This window comes from Colias croceus, chromosome 21, assembly GCF_905220415.1.
Source record: "Colias croceus chromosome 21, ilColCroc2.1".
Classification (NCBI taxonomy): domain Eukaryota; kingdom Metazoa; phylum Arthropoda; class Insecta; order Lepidoptera; family Pieridae; genus Colias; species Colias croceus.
The window spans coordinates 659,561-683,719 of record NC_059557.1 but is presented as its reverse complement, the minus strand read 5'-3'; the positions used below and the strand labels follow the sequence as shown (position 1 = coordinate 683,719).

General features: G+C 34.0%; 1 protein-coding gene across 1 annotated transcript in view; it reads left to right on the top strand.

The window, feature by feature from the left end:
- The window catches only part of LOC123701526 (dynein axonemal heavy chain 1-like), a 56,313-nt gene that overhangs the window by 7,637 nt on the left and 24,517 nt on the right, over positions 1–24,159 (top strand). The window contains exons 15-48 of the mRNA XM_045649030.1: positions 350–467; positions 1,087–1,228; positions 1,544–1,685; positions 2,845–3,072; positions 3,372–3,470; positions 3,662–3,805; positions 4,020–4,200; positions 6,035–6,195; positions 6,277–6,376; positions 6,574–6,765; positions 7,201–7,378; positions 7,586–7,718; positions 7,915–8,142; positions 8,450–8,588; positions 8,981–9,159; positions 9,629–9,792; positions 10,130–10,306; positions 10,691–10,814; positions 11,970–12,067; positions 13,379–13,451; positions 13,638–13,755; positions 16,529–16,707; positions 17,126–17,288; positions 18,103–18,213; positions 18,431–18,522; positions 19,218–19,372; positions 19,722–19,839; positions 20,158–20,361; positions 21,070–21,283; positions 21,543–21,705; positions 22,136–22,254; positions 22,529–22,734; positions 23,032–23,194; positions 23,684–23,844. Coding sequence (XP_045504986.1) covers positions 350–467; positions 1,087–1,228; positions 1,544–1,685; positions 2,845–3,072; positions 3,372–3,470; positions 3,662–3,805; positions 4,020–4,200; positions 6,035–6,195; positions 6,277–6,376; positions 6,574–6,765; positions 7,201–7,378; positions 7,586–7,718; positions 7,915–8,142; positions 8,450–8,588; positions 8,981–9,159; positions 9,629–9,792; positions 10,130–10,306; positions 10,691–10,814; positions 11,970–12,067; positions 13,379–13,451; positions 13,638–13,755; positions 16,529–16,707; positions 17,126–17,288; positions 18,103–18,213; positions 18,431–18,522; positions 19,218–19,372; positions 19,722–19,839; positions 20,158–20,361; positions 21,070–21,283; positions 21,543–21,705; positions 22,136–22,254; positions 22,529–22,734; positions 23,032–23,194; positions 23,684–23,844 — 5,166 coding nt within the window. The remainder of the gene's footprint in view (positions 1–349; positions 468–1,086; positions 1,229–1,543; positions 1,686–2,844; positions 3,073–3,371; positions 3,471–3,661; positions 3,806–4,019; positions 4,201–6,034; positions 6,196–6,276; positions 6,377–6,573; positions 6,766–7,200; positions 7,379–7,585; positions 7,719–7,914; positions 8,143–8,449; positions 8,589–8,980; positions 9,160–9,628; positions 9,793–10,129; positions 10,307–10,690; positions 10,815–11,969; positions 12,068–13,378; positions 13,452–13,637; positions 13,756–16,528; positions 16,708–17,125; positions 17,289–18,102; positions 18,214–18,430; positions 18,523–19,217; positions 19,373–19,721; positions 19,840–20,157; positions 20,362–21,069; positions 21,284–21,542; positions 21,706–22,135; positions 22,255–22,528; positions 22,735–23,031; positions 23,195–23,683; positions 23,845–24,159) is intronic.

Genomic DNA, 24,159 nt, shown 5'->3' with positions numbered 1-24,159 from the left:
AAAAAACATACACATTCACACTCAAACCACCATTAACTATGTAAAAGAACTTGGAGAAATATAAAGGCCAATTTCGTCGGATTACAAAACCTAAAAGAGCTACAATAGGAAATTGCTGACGCGTGATAACAAGACGTGTAGACAAACGAAACCGAAGGAAATTTAATTCTATATTTGCGATCTAAATAATATCTGCAAGATTCCGTTTCATTAGCATTATATAAAATGTCTAATTCTTTCTTTCAAATTATTTATGTTAATCCCTTGTTTTCAATGCAGAAAAACTGAGACAGGATCCTATGGCAGTTCAAGCATATTTATTTTAGTATTTTTCTATATATCATTCTAGGTTGTAATCCAGAGATTGTTCAGAGAGATGCTGTATCGCTGCCACTTTATCCCCCAAGTGCATCCGATGATTATGACCGGTCTCGTTTTTGATAAGGAACTTTTTCTCACGTCTATTGGTTAGTTTTTATAATATTACCTATTTTTAAATATTTGCATATGTTGAAATGATATTTTTACGCGTTGTTTTAATGCACAAGTAACGGCTATAACGGTTTCCCTCTGTGGTTTCACTACTTCCAAATTTTAGCCTATTTGACACACTCTATCTCCAAACAAGCCATAACTTAAGTAAAAAAAGTTATTAAAATGTGTAAAAGCTACAGCATTTTTTTTGTATTGTTAAATTCTAAATGTATTGTGTTTTTTTCTGAAATAAAGGTTTTCATTAACCGACTTCAAAAAAAGGAGGAGGTTATCAATTCGGCCGGTATGTTTTTTTTATGTATGTACACCGATTACTCCGTGGTTTCTGAACCGATTTACTTTGATTCTTTTTTTGTTCGATGCAGGATGGTGTCGAATTGGTCCCATAACAATTTTATTCGGATATGCCCAGTAGTTTTTATTTTATGAGCATTTTTGTCTGTATTTGTAAATGTTGCAAGTGCAAGTTTGAAGTCGGTTGTTTTTAACGCAGTTATCACTTGTTTTTCTTTTTCATTTCATTTTTACTTACCACAATACCCAAAATTTCATTAATTAATATTTTTCTGTAAAATTATGAATCCCAATCAGGTTTAATGGAACCGAACGTGGTTGAATACAGAGAGCGGCTGTTACTGGCGTATCGCAAAGCAATCATACCGCTCAAAGCGTACATGCGGCAGTACGAGTGCTATAGAGACATTTATGTGTTGAATATTGAAGAATACGTTGAGTTAGTTCTTTAGTATCTGACGTTAAAATTAATTAAGTACATGAGAATTACAAAATATAATATGCTGTTTTATGAGTTCATTTGTAAACATATAATCAAGTGCAATGCACATACATAATTCGATTTGCGTAGAAATCAATTAATGTATTTTTTTAATTTCTCTCCCTGGCTATCGTATTCTTACTACACATTAAACTATGATTTGACATTCACAGAAAAACATTCTTGAGTTACACATTCCTTGGTGTAACTCAAGAATGTTTTTAAATTAAATTTTTATTTTTATACAATATTATTCGAATCAAATCATTCCAGAGCATTCCGTGAAGAAAAGCATTCTTCATCAGAGACCCGTGAGGAGGTTCAGATGCATTATGATGCGAAACAAGATCTAATATGGCGACTGCCGCAGTACATTAATATTGGACCGTTTGCTATAAATGTGGATAGTCTAAAGGTTAAATAATTATTTAAGACTAAGGGCCGATTTTTCAATGCTTGGATAAAAATTATCCGTCCAATAAAGTATTACACTATAATATTAAAATGTCACGTAAACTGTCAAATACGGGCAATTAGAATACGTTTTTAAAATGGTAGTTTTATACATTATTCGAAGTTTTAACCAAGGATTGAAAAATCAGCCCTTAAAAAAATAACCGTACACATGTCAGAAATAGGCCAAATTTAAATGTCCTCGTGGGAGGGACCAGCTTTCGAATAAAATAAAATATATCAAAAATGGTTCGCCCAATCGAAATTTTTAAAGTTATAAACAAATAAAATACATCGATTGTATTCTTCCTTCTTTTGAAGTCGGTTGAAAAATACTGTCAAAATTGGTAAGAACATAGTAAATGTAGGAATCATTTTCACATTATATAAAATGCTTTTAGGAAAAATTCTAGCAAACGGAATAATAAATAATTGTCTCAAGGGAATCACTAGCAAATAAATAATATATTCGCGGTATGTTTTGATAATATAGGCCTCCCTTTGCGGTGCTGAACATACCTTTTATGTTATCGGCTTATCGCACTGTCTTACCTTTTTTCTTGCAACTAAAATGTTTATGTCCAAATCTAAGATATTAACTCTATTAAAAAAAATGTGTGCGTGTACTAGTGTACACACGTAAGAAGTGAAACTTCTTTATGACCTTATTTTTCAAAAAATAATTTACTATATGCAACTTTACAGAAATACGTCGAATCACGCGTAGTAGGGATAAGAAAAAGATGGCGCGTAACGGAAAAATGTCACGCGTAACGAAAAAATGTTACACTAAATTTTTTTCCAACCCCGATAAAGAAGTTTCACTTCAAAAAAATAAGTCAAACAAACATGCAATTTTGGTGTGAGGTGTGTACATATTAGATTCTAGCTGTCCGCCCCGGCTCCACATATGTCGTAATTTTTTTTATTTTAAAAATTTTGTCAGGTATTATCCTAATCCCAGTAGAGACGAACCCAACTTGCAAAAAATCATTAAAATCTTTTCGGCTAACAACAACTTACGGCTTAACAAGTAGGTACACCATCTACATAACACATAGATGTTGATTGTAGACAATTTAATCGGATGCGATGATAATGATAACCAAAAAACATTGCAGCAAACGCTCGTAAACAAACGAGCGGACATCATCAAGGCTCTCCTCACCATGTGGGCTGAAGAGGTTCGCATCATGGTGGAAGACGTGATACAAGCGTACAAGAGCATCATGAGGAAACTTGGTGAGAAGCCGAACACGATAGAACACGTATTCGAGATTAGGGAGTGGATGGAGTCGATACCGTTCGCGTTGAAAACACAAGAAGATATCATGAAGAAAGTTCACACGGTAATTTGCTATTTAGAGAAGTAAGACGTTATAGATTTGAAAATATGGATGGTGTTTTGGACTTGTGTAATTCTTTTACTATAATTCTTCATTCGATTAATGACTACGAAGCGCTAGATCATTGTAAAGAATATTTCAATAATAATGATTACGTTAGAAATCTAATTGCCAATTCTGATTATATTTTAATTAAATTAATATTGCAATACAATAAATAGAATGACAGTTATTTATTTATAAGTTTAAATTTAAATTATGTATACTTTATATTCAATCTTTAAAATCAATTAATATTTAAGGATTATGAAGTATTGGACGCATTTTTCACTCCACTGGAAAATGAAGATTTCAAAGCTTTGTGGGAAGCTATCGGTTGGCCGCTGAGTATTACCAAACAAGTATGTAATATTTAACTATACCATTACTTGAATTATAATAAAGACTTAAAATGATTTAATTTCAAATCTTAAATTAAGTATTAATTTTATTTTAATCACCTCATAAATAAAAAGATCATCTCCATTTGAATTACAGTCGCCAGAAAAGTAAAGTTTATGGCTAAATTTAAATAATAAAAATTAACGTAAAGGTAGTTGCAACAACTGATTTCCTTGAAGAAGAGCAAGAGAAGTTCTGGAAGCTTCACCAACAAGACGAACAGACGCTGTCGGATAGAATCGACATGTTCACGTCGCAATGCATGGCGCTTACGCTGCAGAACGACTTCTCGAGAGTAAGTATAATTGGTATAAAGAGATTAGATTTATATTTGGGAATATTTTAATTTATAAAAAGATTTAAAATAAGATACGTTCGTAACTTCAAAGCTTTCAAATTTAACGTAGAATTGTATACCGCATAATTTTCATTTACATAAATATCGTAATATCTTTCTGTACGTTTGAAAAATCTCTTCATACTTCTACTCCTATTAACTACCTTAACAGGTCCACGAAATAGCAAATGACATAAAGAAAGCGTGGAAGGGCATGAAGGACTCTCAGGAGTGGGGCAGGGTGCTGAACCAGCGGCAGAAGCTGTTCGGCCAGCCGGTGGTGCCCTTTGCAGATCTGAATAGATTGGTCAAGGAATTCGAGCCGTATAGGAACTTGTGGGTCACTGCTTCTGGTATGGTTATTTATTATTGTATTATTTTTTACTATATATGTAAGACAGTAGGTGCAAAGTGTGCGAAAAGTCAGGACAATAATATAATGAATAAATCGCGTTTATAATCCGGTAAAATCTATTATTTCTAAATGTATAATACTCGCGTAAAAACACAAGAAAATACTATCAGAAGAGCAATTTTCATAAATATTTTTGGTGAATTGTGGAAATCCAAAAACAGTTATTCTCGTAATATGGCTATCCTTAAACTAATATTTGCAAACTTAGAAAATTGTGTGTTATTGTACTATGTGCATGAACACATTTATATGTACTTTCATTATGTTATATCAGGCATTTTTTCTTGATATTTAAATATATATTGAATATATATTGAAGTTACTTGTTGGGACGCCAGCAAAGGATCAAAATTGACAACACTTTTTCTACCTGGTCTGATATCACTGCTGGTGTTCCACAAGGTGGCGTCCTTTCTCCTCTTCTCTTCTCTATATTTATAAACTCTATCTCACTTTCTCTCACTTCCTTCTCACACATGTATGCAGATGATCTCCAAATCTACACGATGTCCACGTTTGAAAATTTACCGTCTGCCATAGCTACTACAAATAACGACCTTTCCCTGATTATGAATTGGAGTAGAGCACATGGCTTAGTTGTTAATCCTTCTAAGACTAAAACTATTCTCATTGGCAGCTCTTCATTCATATCAAGGATAGGATGGTCTAGTTTACCCCCTATTACTGTAGACGGTAACATCATACCATTCAGTGATAGCATCAAAAGTTTAGGCGTTACCATTGATCGCACGTTATCTTGGCAACCACATATCAATGAGTTGAATAAAAAAATCTTTGCCTCATCTCATTCACTCATGAGAATTCGTAACTTCTTGCCCATTTCCACCAGAACTTCTCTTGCACAGTCCCTTCTCCTTCCCATCCTGGATTATGCCGATGCCTGTTATCCCGACCTGACCGAAATCCAGTTGGACAAACTTGAGCGACTCCAAAATGTTTGCATACGCTTCATATTTGGCTTGCGCAAGTATGACCACGTGTCTCAATACAGGAAAAAGCTCAAGTGGTTACCAATACGTCAGCGTCGGAACTCCCACCTTCTCCAACTCCTATACCGTGTCCTGTTCCATCCTAATACTCCCAGTTACCTTAAGGAAAAATTCCAATTTCGTGAGAGTACGGATTTCAACCTTCGATGCTCTGAAAATGTACTTTTAAAAATTCCACCTCACAAGACCAAATTTTATCAAAATTCGTTTCATGTTCAAGCCATACTCCTGTGGAATGCACTTCCGATAACGATACGTCGCGCCAAATCTCTGAACATATTTAAAAAACTAATTTATAACCATTTCTTCAACGAGCTGTAATAATAATATTTTTATTTATACATAGTTATGTATTATGTATCATGTATGTTATGTATGTATGTAAGTGTATATGTATGTATGTGTATTTATAGTATTGATATCAACATTTATATTGTATTTACTTATTTATTTATTATTAGGTATCTATTCTTATATATATATATATATATACGTATATATTATATGTACATATTTTTATTTTATTTTTATTTTTCTTTTTTTTTATCATTTTAAATCAAACACCACCCATCTAATTTTAATTCGTATGACAAATCCTATCCAAAGGTTGCCTGGCAGAGATCGCTTATAGCGATAAGGCCGCCTATTTAACATGTTATGATTTTCTTTTTTGTTCTTTTTATTTTTGTGTTAATCTTTCTTGTGTGTGTTAAATAAAGAATTTAAATAAATAAATAAATATATTGAAATATTGCTTTGCAGATTTCCTAAAAGCTCGTGAAGTTTGGTTCGACAATCCTTTAATGTACGTGGATGCAGATTCCATCGAACCGCTCATTAATGAATACTACAAAACCATTATCAAGTGTGTGCGAACATTTGCTGATTTGCCAAAAGTGCAACAAGTGGCGCTAACTATAAGAGTTAGTTTTGAATAACATTAATATTTATTTATCCTAAAACTTAGGTTCTTAACAGTATATTCAACATAGTGGTCATTTTAGGATGACATCGACGAATTCAGACCGTTGATTCCTGTAATTCAAGCTGTAAGAAATCCTGGAATGAAAGAGAGGCATTGGAATGAGTTTATGGAAAAAGCTGGTTGGTATTCATAAATTTTTACGTAAACAAATCAAACTTTCATAACAAAACTCTATACTTATGGTTGCATTAGAAGTATTATAAAATCCATTTTAAAATATATTAATTGCTAGCAAAATTTACTGAGGTTATAAAAAGACGAAAAACAGATCAAGAAGTAAAAAGCCCACTTACCTTGCTTATTCTTATTCCAACAGGTATAACGGTAACAATGAACGAGAAGCAGACCTTCCAAATGTGCTTGAAACAAGGCATGGCGGCGCACGGCGAGCTGATAGCGGAGATTGGGGAGCTGGCCAGCAAGGAGTACGTCATTGAACAGTCGCTCGACAAGATGTTGAACGACTGGGCCACTAAGGCGATGGAGATCGCGCCTTATAAGAACACTGGTTGGTGAAATTCTGGTGCAGAGTTGTTTTTTGCTTTGATGGGAAAAAAATAATTCGATGCAGACTTAATTGTCATTATAGACCTATTAACTATTAAGCAGCGCATTAAAAGAACATATCCTTTCATCTTCTTTATAGACGAAAAATTTGCTAGGAATCAAAACAATCGTTGCATCCATTGTACAATTACAATGCTTGCAGCGATTGGTTTTTTGAACTTGAATGAACAAATTACAAAAAATAACTGTTCCAGACAGTTCTGTCTTGAGTATTATCTTCACGCATTTTACACAGAGGGAAATAAGCTTTATTTCCCTCTGTGTAAAATGCGTTTAAGTGAATGTTCCATCAAGTTTAATCTCTATCTACTAAGTTTACTAAAAATAGTTGTGATGCCTACAAAGACACAAAAATAATCATGTTAAATTTATCCAGGTACATTCATAATGAAGATAGCAGACGAGACCTTACAACTACTAGACGAACATCTCCTCGCCACGCAGCAGCTCGGCTTCAGTCCTTTCAAGGCGGCCTTCGAGCTTCGCATCCAGGAGTGGGATGATAAGTTGCGGCTCACGCAGAAGGTTGTGGACGAATGGATTGAGTGTCAGAAGTAAGATTTTCTTTGGTGGATGTGTATGTGGAAGCATATAATGGGCTGTTAGGAATAATACTTTAACTGTTAATAGAAATAATCCTTTCTATAATATCTATATACCAAAATTTTGCGTTGTAAAATTTCTATCAAAATACTTTCTTACATTACAAACCTTATAGTTTTTCAAATTAAATTATATTATATATAAGGTGTTTTCTACAGGGAATGGATGTACTTGGAACCCATATTTACATCCGAAGATATATCACGTCAGCTGCCACTGGAAGCTAAAAAGTATGGTACTATGGAGAGAATCTGGAGAAGAATCATGTCCTCTGCAGCAGCCGTTCCTAAGGTTTGAGTTAATTACTTTCAAAAAATTAAGATAAGAAGCTCTGTTTCTTTTGAATGAAAGAGTATTTCATTGAATAATTTTTAGTTAAAATAACTTGAGCGAGATTTCAATCCAAATTGGAAATTGAGCAGCTACGATTTTCTAGTAAAAACGAATGATTTATCGAAATTTTCTTGACTACTTACCTTCTTTCCAGATTATGATCATTTGCCCTGACAGTCGTCTGCTAGACAGCTTGGTGGAAGCTCGTCATCTCCTAGCGGTGGTGTCACGTGGCCTCAACGAATACATGGAGCTGAAGAGGCTGCGGTTCCCGCGCTTCTTCTTCCTCAGCGATGATGAACTGCTAGAGATTCTGTCGCAGAGCAGGAACCCGAAGGCTGTGCAACCGCATCTTAGGAAGTGCTTTGAGAATATTGCTAAGGTGCAAATTTAATATACATTACGAAAATATAATTTTTAAAAAGCAAAGGAAGATATTTTCAATATCATCTTTTTGAGTACTTCTTACTTATTCTTACTTCATAATTAAACGGAATCATTACAGCATTTTTAACGCTTAAAACTGTGTATGGAACATTGATAGATACATCATGATTTAAGTAGGAAATACTTAATATATACAAAACCGTATTGCCACATAGATAAACACTTGATATATTTCGCATAATATTCAAGCTTGCGGTAACTACCAGAAGTAATAGTCACATACATAATACGAATTGTTTCAGGTTACCTTTGAAGCAGATCTCAAGATCACACAAATGCACTCGAGCGAAGGTGAAATTGTCGATCTCAAGTACAAGTTCTATCCATCATCGAATGTTGAGCAATGGCTCTTGTTATTGGAAGACACCATGAGACACAGCAGTGAGTTATATAGTCTCGAATCAGTATATTACTGATAGCGAATAGTTAAGCAATTGGCATATTATGATAATGGCTATAACCAACTATGTTATTACTAGGCTAGAATAGTTTTGTGTCTACTGTATTATCTATTAGTGTTAATTAATAGTATAAGCCGCTGATAGTTATTGTTTTGACTCTTGTAACGACCAAACAGTGTATATTGACAACATAACATATGACAATTATAAATATGTAATTAATTTTTACCTATTTGTACGTTGCCATTAAACTTGTTTCATAAAAAGAACTATTCTTCCGATAGTTTTGCCCCTAGAATCACGTATTAGCACTGTATTGGTTAGATAGAGACGATGTTTGCCCTTTATATTTGCAACCAAAACATATTCTAGTACGGCTAACCCTCGTCGCGGGCATGGAGGAGCTATGGACGATGCCGCGCGCCGAGTGGGTGCTGCGCTGGCCCGGCCAGGTGGTGATAGCGGGCTCGCAGACCGCCTGGACGGCCGGCGTGGAGGAGGCGATCAGCGAGTACAGGATGGACTGCTACTTCGAGGAGATGCTGCGACAGGTTAGATAATAATCTATGTAGCGTGTTAGTTATGATCTGATGATGCGTCTGTAATTTGGTATTCGGGACTCTCTAGGAGTATTTTAAAATTGAACGATGTGAAGATGATTTAAAATATATTATATTTGTTTAAAGGTTATATATTTTAACGGAATTTAAACGCGATTTATTCATTATATAATTATCTTGATGTTTCACACACTTTTCAGCAAGCGTGGTCTCCCCGTGACCCGTTAAAATATATTATTTATAACGGATTTACACTATAAAAGATTTTAACGGATTTATTGGGCTATAACAATCGTGTAAAATCAAACGCCTACCTATGTCATACCTACCTGCTGTATTTACATACGACGCGACGTGTTGACATTTAGTGTAACTGTAAACTTACATGACGGAAAACTGCTCATATAACAAAATTTATATTATAAACATCCATTTTTATTTTTTTTTTTTTTATCTCCAGCTGGATAGTCTCCGCGCGCTAGTCAAGGGCGAGCTGACCTTCTTCCAGCGGGAAGTGCTCTGCGCGCTGATCGTGATCGAGGTGCATGCGCGTGACGTCACCAACACGCTCGTTATTGAGAACGTGAAGAATGTGAACGACTTCCAGTGGATCTGTCAGCTACGGTACAGTTTTTGTTATATATTGAGGAGGAATTTGTTAATGTGTTGATGTGTATGTGGTACTGGTTTTTGAACTCTTGGTAGTGAAAATTTTATTGACAATGCATAGGTGCGTACTACTCCTAGGAAAAGTTTAATCTCGCCAGTTGTAACAAGTGACACTTAATAAAATAAACACATTGCACTGCATTGCATACAAATAATCAGTTTTAATAATATTTTATTTGATTTGAAAGCAATAAATGAAAGCATAAAAATTTCCAGGCAAAGGATCAATGATGATAATAATATGAAAGCAACTGCTTATACATGCTAACAATAAATGCCAAAACTTTTCTAGATACTACCAGATGATAAAGGACTTCTATCCCCTAGAAGAGGGGGAATTGCCAGAAATCTACCAGGACGAGAACCGTCTGGACACGTCGATGTTCTACCGACAGTTTAGCCAGAACTATTGCGACGTGCGCGCTCTAAACTCTGTATTTACTTACCAGAATGAATATTTGGGCAACAGGTGTGCATAATGTAGTAATTTTTGGAAAGAATATTAAGATAGGGATGTTTTGTGTTAATTATAACGTATCCCATAAATTCCTGTCTTGTTACCGATCACGATGTTATTATTAAAAGTTAAAAAGTTATTTGGAGTTAAAATAAAACAAATTAAATTAAAACAAAACTGTTATATTACTGTCTTCAATAACGTCGTCTTACTCCATGATATGACGGTATTGCTATGACGTGAAATTTTACTCTCAACGCGCCTAAAGAAGTTTCATTTTGACCTATTGATTAACCTATTGAGCCCCAAGCGGCCCGATCGGTCCACGACACAATAGATTTTCTATTGTGTCTGTGATTCCGGGGCCTGAGTTATTAAAAAATATTTACCTTTCAGCGGTCGGCTCGTTATCACGCCTCTAACGGACCGATGTTACCTCACCCTCATGTGCGCGATGCACTTGAAGTTTGGCGGAGCGCCCGCAGGCCCCGCCGGCACCGGCAAGACTGAGACCACTAAGGTTTGTCGCGTGTTTATATATTATTGTGTCACATTTTTTTATTGTATTTGACGGTAGATCACTATTTCAAAACATATCATAACATATTTACCAAATTATGAAAGAAAACTTCATAATATAATGCAGCTTTCTCTCCCTCTAAAGTCTAAACGAATGAAACATATGAGCTTAAAATGCAATTGTTTCATATTAGTTCAGGATACATCGCCCATTTTTGCAAGTGACTACTATCAAGCTGATTTTCCGTTTGTAGCTTTATTTTGATGAGACACCGAATAATTTCTTGTACGAAACTCTCGATTGTGGTAGCTAACAGAGATAACAAGGATAAAATTTTGTGATGTGATGTGATGGTTCTCAAATATTTATTACGCAATTTGTAGGACAATATGTCTGTTGAATTATATAAACATTAACTAAGTGAAAACAAAAAAATCAGCTTGTTAGTAATCATTTATGATGACCTCGTTATCGATACACTTTGGAAAGGGGGACTCTTTGAACAAACCATAGATTTTGTAGGACAAATATTTTTTCGAATAATTTAGGTAATTATCTTGAGATTGAACAAAAAAAAATTCATTCAGTTAGTAATAAATATTTGAGAACGATCAAATCAAAAATTGTTACCCTTGTTATCTCTGTTAGCTACCACAATCGAGACTTTCGTACACGAAATTATTGGGCGTCTCATCAAAATAAAGCTACAAACGGAAAATTAGCTTGATAGTAGTCACTTGCAAAAATGGGCGATGTATCCTGAACTATATTATTAAGTATAAAGTTCTACCATGCAACTTGACCCATTGCAATAATATTTCTACACGTGGCTTCACTGAGCAACCTACAATATTTCCGCGCTGTATTTCAGTTTATTTGTTTTCGTATTCTTTGATAAAAGGATTTTTACGTTTCTAAATTGTATGCATAAATAACTGCAACGCTTTCATAGTGTGATGGTATGAACAATCGAACATGATCCTAAAAGTAGTGTAGGTATGAATAACAATAATAAGGATTTGTTTTCGATATTTAATAAAATATCCTAACGTGATAGTTAGTGAACACAGAAATTAGAAAATTATCACAATGTAAAAAATCACTCACTATTCTTCCCTGATTGTTTTACTATTGTATAGTTATAAATGTTTTCAGGATTTAGCCAAAGCATTGGCTGTGCAATGCGTAGTCTTCAATTGTTCGGACCAACTGGATTTCATGGCGATGGGCAAATTCTTCAAAGGACTTGCAGCGTTAGTTTAGACACTACATTATAATATATAGGAAGACATTATCTAATTGATTATATCCAATATTGATACACAACATTCGCAGTAATGAAAATTATATGAAAAATAGTTATAATTAAATTATGATCTTACACATTTATAATAATTAATGCAGGGTTTTTCTTCACACTGCGTTTGGCGTTGTATTAATTAAATGATTCTGTAAAATATATATTATTACAAAAAATATGCATGTAGGTACTTGCATAGTTTATCAGTGATATCATTTGCCTTAGTGCACTCTTTCCTTGTTTTATGACAAGGACGTGTCGTGGTTTAAAATGTCTCAAGTTTTATTGTATACTAGCTTCCGCCCACGACTTTGTACGTGCATCCCCGTTTTTCCCCGTTCCCGCAAGAATTTCGGGAAATCCTTTCTTAGGGGACGCCTACGTTATGACATCTACCTGCATGCCAAATTTCAGCCCGATACGTCCAGCGGTTTGGGCTGTGCGTTGATAGATCACTATAATATCAGTCACCTTTGAGTTTTATATATAAAGATTTTTATGTGAATAAAATTATGCTTAGAAAAGCTGTAGCACCTATCCAAGGTTTAATGAATTAGAAAAAATATACTAATTAAGAATCTACTACACATTTTTTACACACTTACCTTTTCCCGCCCTAAAACTGGAACGTCCTTGTATTATTTATCATCATCTTATAAAATATGTCGATCCGGCTGTGCGGAATAATAAATTAAATATTAATGAAAGTTTCATACAATAATTCTAAACAAACATTTTGTTGCATATTAACTGAGATTATCTTTAAACTGATATCTACTATATTAAAGTACAATCATTAAATTTAAAATTCGAACACACGCGCGCGTGGGTACCAATAACTACAGCGCGCGCAACGCACGCAAGAATCAAGATATATTTTGGAATAAGAAATAATATTTTTGTCTTAATTTTCCCGTTATTCAAAATTCTATATTATGTTATTTATTTCTTTTAAAAAATTACATTCAATTTAATAATTTTAATTATTGCAACAAAATAACATATTCAGCTATAGACACAGACACGGCGCCAGAAAAAAAAGTAACGCGCGTTCTAGAAAAATTTGAATTTGCGCGCTCGAATTATACCATATTCTGTGTCATATTTTATTGGATGCATTATTTTCTTTTCATTTTGGTTTTTATTTAATAAGCTGAGTGTTACCCTTAAACTAGTAGTTATTAGCTTTATAAATATGCGTCGATTTTTAATTTATCAGTAATTGTATTATTTTAGAACTAATAATTAATAATGGTATTTACAGATCTGGCGCATGGGCGTGCTTTGATGAATTCAACAGAATAGACATTGAAGTACTTTCAGTTGTTGCTCAGCAGGTAAATTAATATTATAAACGCACCGTTTACAGATTTGTTAATTTTATGAAAATATATTTTGTAACTACATATTTACTTACTTCCAAGTTAAAATATTACTTACAGCAAGTTAATGTTATGCATAGTACTAATATTAGTTTGTAATACATAATACGTTATTGAATACATAGTATTTTCATTATTTAGGTGGTGACCATACAAAAAGCGCAAATCGCGAAAATGGAGAAATTTTGGTTTGAAGGTGTAGAATTACCATTGAAGGCGTCATGCTCTGTTTTCATTACTATGAACCCTGGATATGCAGGTATGGCCGTAACAAAAAAATGGATTTATTACGTCTTAATACAATATAATTATGATAAATTCAAAATGTATGTTCTTATTATTAAAAAAAGTGTGTGCCGAGCACACGTGTCAGAAGCGAAACTTCTTTAGCAAGATTCAATAATACCAAAATCGTCGCCTATTGACGTGACGACGTGACGGTATTGCCATGTCGTGACCTTGAAAATTTACTCTCATTGCGCCTAAAGAAGTTTCATTTTAAAAAAAATCATTGATTCGAATGTAAAAATGTTACGTTTAAAATTATTTAATTTCTAACTATTGTCACACATTCTCAAAGAATTCTCAAAGACTAAAAATTACTTAAGGCTGCAGTCTAGCAAAATTGCGTTTTCAACAAGTTATTTGACAATTTTTTCCCGGCTATTGAAATGATAAACTGAATTTTTTTTTCTTGTTTATCAATTAGTGTTATATACGCAATGCGAATGAATTTTTTCACATTTATAAAGTTACTTTATGTTACCTTAATCAGGCCTTCAAGATAAGTCTCTTTCCCCCAAAGACATTTCGAGCTAAGTTTGTGCACTCACTACGTTGCAACCGATTACAATTTATACAATTTGATCAGCGCATTATTATCCTTATATAGTCGTTATTAAAATCTGCTGAATACAATTGCCGAAAAACTTATGATTTTCCTAATTAGAACGTTATAAATTCATTAAATTTCCCATTTTTTGCCTTACAAAAACTATTGATAAATACTGCTAAAAGTTATTTTTTCTCCATTAATTTATTCGAGTTGAATGAGTATTAAACCTTTAAAAAAATTTTTTTTGAATTTTGATAATTCTTTAAATATTAAAAAAATATTTAAAATAAGTAGGAAAAATCCTAGCGAATTTCTTTAGTCGCGCTCCTTGGGCCGGAGCGTTCTGACGTGTGCTCTACGCTCGATTTTCCTTCATACCGAAGTGAAAGTTGCTCTACTTCATTAAATTTAATATTTTTGTTAATTGATTATTTTTATCTTAGTTTTGTGCAAATATTCGTATTTTTAAACATTTGATTTCGATATGGAAAATAAACGAAAAAAATATGCGTGTAACTACTAGAAAAAAAATTATCTTCGAACATAAAGTTAATGAAACCAAAGGTGATTGGCAAAAATTTCGTTATTTTACGGGGTGTCAGTAAAGGGATGTATATTTCTTTAAAACTAAAGTAAGCTCATAAATTTTCTTATAATATAATTTTTTTTTGAAGTTCCAAAAATGTTTATTTTTCGTTTGAGAAATACGAAACATAATATAAACTTGTATTGAGAACTTGAACTTGGGACATACGGGAAAAATGATTTGTTTACTCCAAAATTCCAAATATGTCGAGGTGTTTTAATTTTTTCTTCTAGTCATTTTGAACGTAGCGGCATGTTATTTGATTATTAATTTTGTAACTTAAATACAGGATGTTGGTTTTATATTCTGATCTTACAGACGCGCTGACAAATTTAGTCTACCATTTCTAGTTTAGACCTCTAAGTACCAATATTAAAACGAATGGGTTATCATCACATCATCAAAACTCAGATGTAATGGAAGATCACAATAACATAGAAAATTCAATAGGTGTTGAGAACTAAACAAACACAAGTAACAGAGACGCGAAGAATAAAAAAAGAGGACGAAAACGATAATTCGTTGATGCTTTCCCTTTTCGACGTATTGTTAGGGTACATCACCAATCTGCAAAAAATAAAACTGATGATTCCCAATTGCTGATTAAAAATGAAAAACAAATAATCGACAACAGTGGTGAAAATTTGCTGATCACAATGAAACATCCTTCAGTGGTAGCAGATTTACTCATTTAAAATGTAAAGGAGAGGAGGACAGGAAAACATTATGAATGTGGATGGTGGATTGTATACAGGGTGTAATCGATAAGTATATGCAGGCGATTATGACGTTATTATTGCAGGTATCAAAAAACTTAAAACTGATATCGAAATTACTTTACCTAATGAGCAAAATGACAATTATAACTTTTTAAAAGTATAACGAGAAATATCTAAAAAAATTACTTTATACATTCCCATATCAAGAAGGGAAAATGGGACTAGTAAGTAGAAGTTAAATGTCTAATTCCGGCCAAATACATGAATGCGGAAGATGCGGTTAAAAATAAAAAATTTAATATTTGAAATACAATGCAAAAAAATAACACTTTTGTCATAGATAAGAAACATGACTATTTTTTCCAAATTCAGGGACAACTAAACGTTGCAGAAGCAGAAGCCTGCTTATTTGCTGTTTGGACTGGAGTGAATCATAATCGTCTAATATTAATTTAGTGAGAAACGTCTTCCCAGTTCAAAATGGAGAAATAAACCATCCACGCGAACACCGACATCCACGCGGACGGAGTCGCGGGCGGAAGCTAGTGAAAAATAAATATCTTTTGTTTTCATTTGCGCATTTTTCTATTTTATAATTTTTTACACAAACATTACATTTTTTTTTTATGATATACAAAATTTGATAGAACGTATTCGCAAATTTTGTGTACTGATAAAAAGAATCACCCGGTGTAATTTTCACGAAAATTGTTTCAAATTGTCATTTTAGGTACTTATTACGAATATTAAATTATGCATACGAATGATTTAATTTTTAAAAATTAAGTGGAGCAACTTTCCCTTAGTACATTTGTATTATTTACATATAGGATGACAGGATGCATTTGTTTGCACTACTAGACCAAACCCTTAATATTAAATTATTTTACAGGTCGTACCGAGTTACCGGACAATCTCAAAGCCCTATTCCGTCCCATAGCTATGATGGTCCCCGATTATGCTCTAATCGCTGAAATATCACTGTTTTCGTATGGATTCTTCGAAGCGAAACTACTTGCTGGAAAGATTACTACAACCTTTAGATTGAGCTCGGAACAGTTGTCGTCACAGGTGAGAAATTTTGTTGACAAAATATATGAAGAAAAGGCGTAGGAAATTTAATCTTTAATATTATGTTATTTGCTATCATTTAGGAATTGTAGCATACAAATTACAATCTTGCAAAATCACATACATGCATTTTTGCAAGAAATGAACGTGAATGTTGGTCTTTTAAAAATATAAATTCTTAGTAATACCTGCACTTTCTAATATAAGTACATAACATAATATTATCTCGGTCTGAATTTGAGTCAATAACTCTTTGAAAGTGATTGTGACGAATTACACGACTATGTGTGTGAAAAGGTATCAAAATAAATTCTAATCCGTAATAAAGATTTAATGTTTTATTTATTACTTTTATAAATCCCTTAGTTTTATCCTACACGAAAATGTATAATATTTATCGGGCGTAAATTTAAACCAGGATCACTACGACTTCGGCATGAGAGCTGTAAAAACTGTGATTCTGGTCGCTGGAAACTTGATACGTCAAATGCCAGATGGAGATGAAAGGCAGATAGTTCTTAGGGCACTGAGAGATGTCAATGTGCCTAAGTTCCTTGCTGACGATCTGGTATTGTTTAATGGTGAATATTATAGAATGACATTTTGTAGTTTTTCGTAAAGTGCGTGTAAAATAATGTGTATTTATTCTGGATATAACAATATAAACTATAATTGAAAATATAAATTGAGAATAATGTCTTCAATTGTATAGAAACAATAGCCTCATGTAATTTAAAGATATCCAGAAGCATTCTGAAAATCGTTACAATTTACAGAGAAAAATATTTGTTTATATTTCGTCGGACAATATAATTAGAAGAACAAAACAGAGAATTCTTAGAACTTGACGCGCTTGTGTGCGTGTTCACTGACATTATTCTTACGCACACATGGGCACACAAACCACCAGACAATTTCATACATGTTATTCTTTCAACGGTTCAGCCTTTCAGGCTTTCGAAGAAAAAGCAAACGATGAGCTGTGAATGAACATGACGCACGTACTCTTATTTGTTTTCAACTCGCGTCAGATTTCAGTTTAATTATAGCTTTTCATTATATGCACACAAACTACATCGAAAAAATAAAAATGAATAAGTAGTATTATATTATGTTGAAATAATTTAATTTACATAAAATTTCCGTTGAACTGCAAACATTAATTTATTGAACAAGACTTTTAAAAGAGCTTATTAATCGTTAAAATACGAAAATAAGTTATTTGCCACCGGTTCGGAAAGCAGTTCTTCTCCATAGATACTTCTTTCCGAATCGGTGGTAAATGTTAAAAAATGTTGTGCTTTTATAAGAAGTCTAATTGAATAAATAAATGTCTGAGTTTTTACAGGGAAAAGCACGAATATCTGTAGTAATATATTTCCTAATTATTACCAGGTATAATATCGGATTTGTTCCCACGTGTGGAAATCCCAGTAGTGGACTACGGTATCATGGAGCAGTCTATAAGAAACATGCTTGTGAAGAGGGGATACGACGACTTGTATAGTAAGTTTATTAGTTTAAAATTGTAAACTTGGTAACATCCAACCAGTTGATGAGCACGACAATCAAAACTAGCCATTTTCTCATTATATTATGTATGTCTAAATTAAATAAAATAACACAGCAGCTGCAGCTGTATGGATGGGAACTTTTATATTATAAAAATATTACAAAATTAATAACCTTGGAAAAAACAAGCTCATGTCAATAAATTTTTTAGCATTCATATTCAAGATAATACAACTGTATGAAACTACAGTAGTGCGTCATGGTCTGATGTTGGTCGGTCCAGCTGGTTCAGGAAAAACAAAGGCAAGGATAAAAACTTATTATTATTACGGAGTGAAACAATAGTAATAAAATAAAACTGTAAAAAACTGTTTATTTAACATTTTTACAGTACAACTTTTACGATCTACCTTTTGAAGTCCCACGCGATAGATTTTAAGAATAACATTTTCACGCTACACTGCTTGTAAAAAATAATAACTTTCACAATTAAAATGAGCTTCCCTCGACTCAATGAAATTGTTATGAAATTTAATACTTTAGTACTTTATTTCTAACTTTGTTAAGATTTGTTTGTGAATGAAACTGTTTTATTAATCAGAACATTTGAACGGCATTTCAATACCGTAAATATGAAAAATAATTAATATGTATTACTCATATTTAGTTTCATCTGTAACTGTTGTGCATATAAATAGTTAAAAACTCAATCTTATCGCATAAGGAAAAAGATCAATTGTAGACCTTTATAAAAAAACTAGTTGCGCTCTGCGGTTTCACCCGCATGGCTCCGCTCCTGTTAGTCTTAGTGTGATGATATATAGCCTATAGCCTTCCTCGATGAATGGGCTATCTAACACCAAAATAATTTTTCAAATCGGACCAGTAGTTCCTGAGATTAGCGCATTCAAACAAACAAACTTCTTCAGCTTTATAATATTAGTATAGAAGTAAAGAAAAACAGTTAAAGAAAAAAAACTTATCTAAAACACCACCAGTGCTACGAGATCCTTCGAGACGCGCTAACCGCTATTAAGGGCAAGCTAGCGCCCGACGGGTTTCCCTTCACCCCGGTGCACACGTTCGTGGTGAACCCTAAGTCGATCACCATGGGACAGCTATATGGGGAATTTGATCTGCAGACGCATGAATGGTTATTGAAATATATGTTTATAGTTGTTGATCAAAATGAGGGTAGTTTTGAAAATAACAATGGAATTTCTCAATCTATTTTCGCTACGTTTGCAGTTGGACTGAACGCGTCTTTTTTCAAACAAGCAAAGTTAAGGTTTTGAGTATATTTTATATAAATATTTACATAACTTTGCCTTTTGAATGCCTAAAAAAATACTGTATTCAGAATAAAAAAAATTACAAGTGTTAAAACTGAAATGCAAATTTTCTTTATCTGTTTCTTAAAATTAGCATCTGTTTGAAACATTAATATCATAAAGTAAAAGAAGTCGTGGATATTAACTAGTATTTATAAAAACTTATTATAGGACGGATGGCATTCTATCGAGTTTGGTTAGAGCCGGTATCGCGGTGGAAGACACGGACAAGCGATGGTACATCTTCGATGGGCCCGTGGACGCCGTTTGGATTGAAAACATGAACACTGTGTGTACAGAATGTTATTTGTACTATTTCAATAACTACGATATTAATATGGAAAACCTTTGTTTGCTTCCCCACCTGTTTTTTTTTGCAATGAGTTGATCGTCCTCGAATTTCGAAATTAATGAATTCATCCTTCGAACTCAAAACATGGGTTATTTTTAGTGGGCAGTTGATACTGCTTATTTTTTTTCCACTTTAATTATCTTTACTTGCGGATTTCCTTATTTAAGTACATTCTTATTTGAAAATTATGTGCTGTTTATTTTCTACCTTTTCTCTGATTTAATTACTCCCTGAACAGCAAAAGCATATCTTCAGGTGCTAGACGACAACAAGAAGCTCTGTCTCTCAAGCGGCGAGATCATGAAGCTGACAGATAGACAGCGCATGATCTTCGAAGTAGCGGATCTGGCTGTAGCATCCCCGGCCACGGTATCGCGTTGTGGGATGGTGTACCTGGACACGAGGGTCGTGGGGTTGCAGCCGCTGGTGAACGCGTGGATGAAGAGCAATTTGCCACCGGTTGGTTGTAGGGAGTGTTTCAGTGTCTCATGGACTAAAAGATTTTATCTCCACTAGAACTTGAACATTATTTAGGGAGATATAGCAAGATTACCCTATGGTTAAAGAAATACACCAAAATTAAGTCGAGCTACACGACCACACGAAAATGTCACTAAATGGAGTAGTGCATAAATTATAGTAGAGCCATTTTAATAGGCAACATTTGACAGTTCAACAAAATTCAACAACGTAACCTAGTAACGACGACATAGAATAATATGATATTTCATTTTGTTAGAACTGCACATTTGCTTAACTTTTTTCAATTACGATTACATATTTATAATAATAATGACCGATACAAGTAATTTTAAGATTTCATTTTACTGATAAACCATCCTTAACATAATAAACAATTTCTGAATTGAAGAATTGACGTCGCTACAATTTTGTGTCAATAAACCTTTTTTCTTTTTAAATACTAGAGACGTTACTCTAAAAATCGAAATCTGACATCTAGAATCGAATGCATTGATTACTTGTGAATAAAAATCATCATAAATTAATAAATTCGATTGACAAATGTTTCAAATCCGTATCGATTAATACACTTTAATCGATGTTTTTAAGCAGGTTACCTCTCTTCGAAGATAAAATTGATAGACGTCAAATGTTGCCTATTAAATTGGCTCGACTATAATAATAAATATTATGCAAATATTACAGATCGCAGACAATATTCGCAAACCGCTCTACAACCTTATCACGACATACTTGTACCCGTCCTTAGTGATACTGCGCTCGAAACTTACCGAAATTGTAGCCTCAATAGATTCCTCTCTTGTTTTGAAGTTTCTCGAATTACTGGATTATAGATTGAGGCCATTGACTGGTAAAGATGATCGACCTCCGCCAGGAGGAGCTTTTCTTGCTATGATGCGTGAGTTTGTATATTAATTCTTATTTTATTTGTAAACAGCTACTCATTCAATAAGTTGTAAGTTTGATGTCATCATTTGCATCCAAATTGTTTTCCTTTCATTCAAATATTTCGAAATTTTATTTCCAATAACAAGGTTTTGTTGTAATTTAAAGTTGTGTTCAAAGTTCATTTGAGTTATTTTTCTTTATTTTCACCTAAATATTTTACTGTTTCTTACATCAATTTCCTCCATATTACCGTTATATTTGTCGTTTAGCCAAACTAGCACCGTGTTGGGTGGTATGGGCGGTGATCTGGTCGGTGGGCGCCACGTGCGATCACACGGGTCGGGCCATCTTCTCCGACTTCATGCGCAACCTCATGGAGGAGAGCGGCACTAAACCGGCCTTCCCGAAGGAGGGAAGGGTTTATGATTACACGTGGGTGTTGATAAAACTAAAACATTGACACAGATATAGACTGATGCAAACGCAAACATATAGAGGGAACACGACACACACTGACACTGACACTGACATCGACACTGCCACTAAAATTGATACGTATACGAAGACAACAATACAGACACATACAAACGTAGAAACAGACAAAGATATAATATTATGTAGATGTAGACGTAGATGCAGAAACCCGCTTCAACCAACTCTATAAATATGAATTTGTTACTTAAAACAATTTAGGACAGGAAATATTTTTCGTATATTTTTTGTAGAATTAAAAAAGCGAGTTTATTATTTCTTTTTTGAATTGAATTTTTGCAAAATTTACTAAGATTGTAAAAAATCTTGGGAATGCTAAAAAAACTCAGCAAAAATGAAAACAAAGATATTGAATATTAAATTTTGATAGACTTCACGATGGTGGATTCACTGATCCAACGGATGATGGTGAGCCAGCAAATCCCTACTGGTACAACTGGATGGCAAATCTGGAAGAGTATGAAGTGGACCCTGAGTGGCAGTTTGCTGGTGTGTTTTATATGTTTAAATACAAGATCATTATTTAAGAAATATATGAGAGAAAATCTGCAATTTGCAATAAAAATATACGTTGTGCGTGTGATGATGAATTTTTCCTTATTTTTACGCACCAGTAAAAGTTAAATAATTGTTCTATAGAGCTCTAAATGTGGTATGTCTTGGCAAGCTAAAGAAAAAGCTAGATTATCAACGAAGGATTAATTTAGGCACATGCTTTTCGAGGCATTAAGGTACCAATTAATAGAGTTTGTGTTTTGTCCAGACATCGAAGTGCCAACATTAGACAACGTGCGCAGCGCGGCATTACTCGGCTACAAAATCGCGAACTACAACCACGTGATATGCGTTGGACCAACCGGCACCGGCAAGACGGTCACCATCAGCTCGAAGCTCTCCAAGGGGTTGCATAAGAAGTTTATTTGTGAATTCCTCGTATTTTCAGCGAGGACTTCTGCTAATCAGACGCAGGTAATATTTATATATTTTGGGGGTAGTCGTAAAATTTGATGTGATGTCTTAAAACCGTTTTAACTTTAATTTTTAATAACCTATTGCTATAAACTTACACATGTACAGGATATAAAAGATGACATATTAAGGTTATAACGCGCTCTTACACCACGCTCCAGTTGAAAAATCCTGTATATAGAAGAAGAAAACAGGAAAAAAAATACGTTTTTTAATCAAACCTGTCTCGTCACTCCTTTGCACGTTTTTCAATATTACCTTCCACAACCATCGAAAAATTCCACCCCGTATACACAGGATGTAATAGACAGCAAGCTGGAGCGTCGCCGTCGCGGCGTGTTCGGTCCGCCGCCCACCAAGCGGCAGGTGTTCTTCATCGACGACCTCAACATGCCCGCGCTAGAGGTGTATGGTGCACAGCCGCCCATCGAACTGCTGAGACAGTTTATGGACTTCTCTGGTCTGTAACACCATATAGTTAAAGGAACTGGGATCGTAGATAGGTCGATTTTACTCTACAGTTAAAAGAACTGGGATCGTAGATAGGTTGAATTTCTCGTCAGGTTATGTACAGGAAAAGTTTAATACTTAATTAAAATGGTAACGTAATTTGTCTACTCTTGTAGTAGTTACGTATGACGATAAAATAAATAGTGTTCATCATGTTATATTGTATAAACAATTTATAATGGAGTTTCGTAGTAGTTCATAGTCGCATCGATTATAAAAATGTCGGTTAAATAGCGTCTCGACTCAAATTCAAATTCAAATTATATTTATTTGCAAAATGATGTAATAAATTAGGTACTGATGTTTTGGCTACCCATTGATAGACTCAACTGAGAGGTGCTATTAAATTTACACAAGCTATTTTTTTAATTCTATATTTCCCAAAGAAGGTAAAAATAAAATTGTTTCTGTGGTAAAAAATGATATCTCTACTGGGCAGGGTGGTACGACCGTACGAACATCGGCGAGTTCAAGACGCTGATCGACGTGGGGGTGGTGGCGGCGATGGGGCCGCCGGGGGGAGGGCGGAACCCCGTCACCATGCGACTCATGAGACACTTCCATTATATCTCCTTTACTGAGATGGAGTTTAACAGCAAGGTGCTGAACTTAAAAAATTGTACGGATAGACAGACAGACGGGACAATTGCAGATCATCCGTTAAATTGGGACAAAACGATTTGCGTAGTCTTTTATCTTGCGAACGTCTCATGATTGAAACTGTACCAAATTATTTTTTTCCACCTTATGATTTGGATAATTTTGAAACAGTAATACGATATCGAGGACGCATTGTCACTTTGGATCATGTGAATCATTCGGCCAAATGTTTACCTTACTAAATCCGCGTACCCACATCATATTATCATCACATACCATATTTCATAAAAGTAAACACCCTAATTCTGGTTTTAA